General features: G+C 32.4%; 1 protein-coding gene across 1 annotated transcript; it reads right to left on the bottom strand.

Moving 5' to 3' along the window:
• Nucleotides 1-524: 524 nt before the first annotated feature.
• On the bottom strand, nucleotides 525-875 carry LOC103584540 (probable D-tyrosyl-tRNA(Tyr) deacylase 2). The gene has a single exon (XM_008565501.1). The coding sequence runs from the start codon at nucleotides 873-875 to the stop codon at nucleotides 525-527; it is 351 nt and encodes a 116-aa protein (XP_008563723.1).
• Between the last annotated feature and the right edge of the window lie 1,247 nt (nucleotides 876-2,122).

Genomic DNA, 2,122 nt, shown 5'->3' with positions numbered 1-2,122 from the left:
ATTTTTATAGAAATTTTTAAAAGGAATAATAAATCACATTCTTTCACTCAAAATATGGAAAACTGAAATAGTAAAGCAAATAGACAAAGTCATAATTGGTTTGTGCTGGATTTTACATAATTTTAATACAAATAGTTATTTTTATTACTACATAAATTTGAGAGTACAAGAAATGTGTTTTTCTTGGCTGCACAAGTTTCTTCATTGCAAAATACTTAAAATGTATGTAAACTTTTAAATATAGCTAAGAACATTTCTTTAATGACTATGAAGTGAACAGATGCGTTTTCCAAATTTTTGAGTGGAAGGGTAGGAGAAAGCAGGACAAAAGGTGACTGAGATTCAGAGTTTATGTGACTTGGTAAAGTCATTCAATTAGCTATTACAAAGTTATGTAGGGGACCCAGGATTTTCTAGGCTAAAAATGCTACAGGTTAGTGTATTCAAGATGAAGAGCAGGAAATCTAATTATAGTTCAGATCATTTTATACCAGAAAACAGCTGTAAAAACTAATTTTTAATTTTCAAAACTCAATTAGGTGTGTGTATGGTCCATTGGTATCCAGCTTTAACACCTGTCTGTTCCCGAAAGTGCCATGTTCCACTACAACCCCAGCTTCGGCACACTTGCTGTTAGCAGCTAATTCTTTTTCACATAGATTCACAAATTGGGAATAAAGTTCTAATCCTTCTTCTTTTCCAGAGTTAGAGTGATATTGCATGTTTCTTCCTTTTACTCTCCCCCCAAGGGTGGCTTGAGGAACGATAAGAATGTCACCAGGTAGATCCAGTATAGAGACGTGCTTGCCATTTTCTGTCTCACTTAATTTCACATTTAACAGTGTATTAACTGGGTTGGGAAGAAAGGCAAACATTTTGAAGTGAAAAACAAACATGAAGAAAATCATCAATCTTTCAGACAGCAAATCTCATGTTTAAAATCCAGTTTGTCAGCTCATGCTTCTAACCCAAAGTCTCTATTTAGATTTAAAAAACTGCCTCACTAAGCTAAATAATCTAAGCATAAAAAATAAGGCAAATTTCGTGGAGAAAAAGGCATGATGTCTTAACTCTAACTTGGTAGTTAAGATCAACTAACAATAAGTTCATCCAAAAAGATCTAATGAATTAACTGTACACTGGAACCTCTAATATTGTTGCCTCAGGAAAATACATAATATTTTGCCTCCCTGTCCTTTTATTTCATAAGCAAATCCCACTGGAAAAAAGAATATCATAAATCTTCCTCCAACTTATTGTTATAAATTCTGCTTTACAACAATGAACCTTAAATAAAAATTTTAGCGCGTTTATTATTTTAAACTTAGTTGCCTAGAGTTTTAATCTGGACAAAGGTTCCAGGTTCAATCCCATTATAAATCAACTGATTTTGTAGTTTCATAACCTTAAAGGTACTATTAACATGGATTAATCATTTTACAAATATAACCCATGGGAGAAGGGTAAAGGTGAAAGCAGGAATCATCAGATATTCATTGCTGCAACTGAAAAAGTAAGTCAAAAGATATAGAGCTACTGGCACTATTTTCACGTAGATATAAGAAAACATGGTGATATTATTTCTATAGCATTTAAGAGATTATTTATAGCTAATAAGAAGTGTCAAAATCACCATAAATATCTGTGTGTAGCTAAAAACCTAAACTTAGAAAACCATTACACTTTAACATTAAGCATTTTCAAAACAATAAACAAAGAATTGTCTAAATAGACTTAGAATCTCCCTACCTATATACATGTATAAATGACTTGTGTTTGCAGAGAACAGTCTTGAGAAGACAAATGGTAGAAGAAACTATATAAACCTCACACTCCTGCCCCAAAATTAGGCTTCAAAAGTCATGCTTTCTGGTAGGGTAGTCAATGGTTTCAATTATTAGAGGATCTGTAGTAAATATTAGTAAGGTTGCCCCATTCTACAAATCATAAAATTAACACGGTAAAAATCAGCCAGGGTGAACATCCAAATGAATTGCTAACTATGAGTTAAGTACAATCAATTTTCACTGAACTAATATCTACTTTAAATACTTCTAATTTTCTGTATTATAAATAGGGCTTTGCTATGTAGCCAGCAGTCTTTATTGACTGCCTCTAAGGA

This window comes from Galeopterus variegatus, unplaced genomic scaffold (assembly GCF_000696425.1).
Source record: "Galeopterus variegatus unplaced genomic scaffold, G_variegatus-3.0.2 Scaffold63530, whole genome shotgun sequence".
In the NCBI taxonomy this organism is placed as follows: Eukaryota; Metazoa; Chordata; class Mammalia; order Dermoptera; family Cynocephalidae; genus Galeopterus; species Galeopterus variegatus.
Note: the sequence above shows the minus strand (reverse complement) of the source record. Positions and strands in the feature narration are given on the sequence as shown.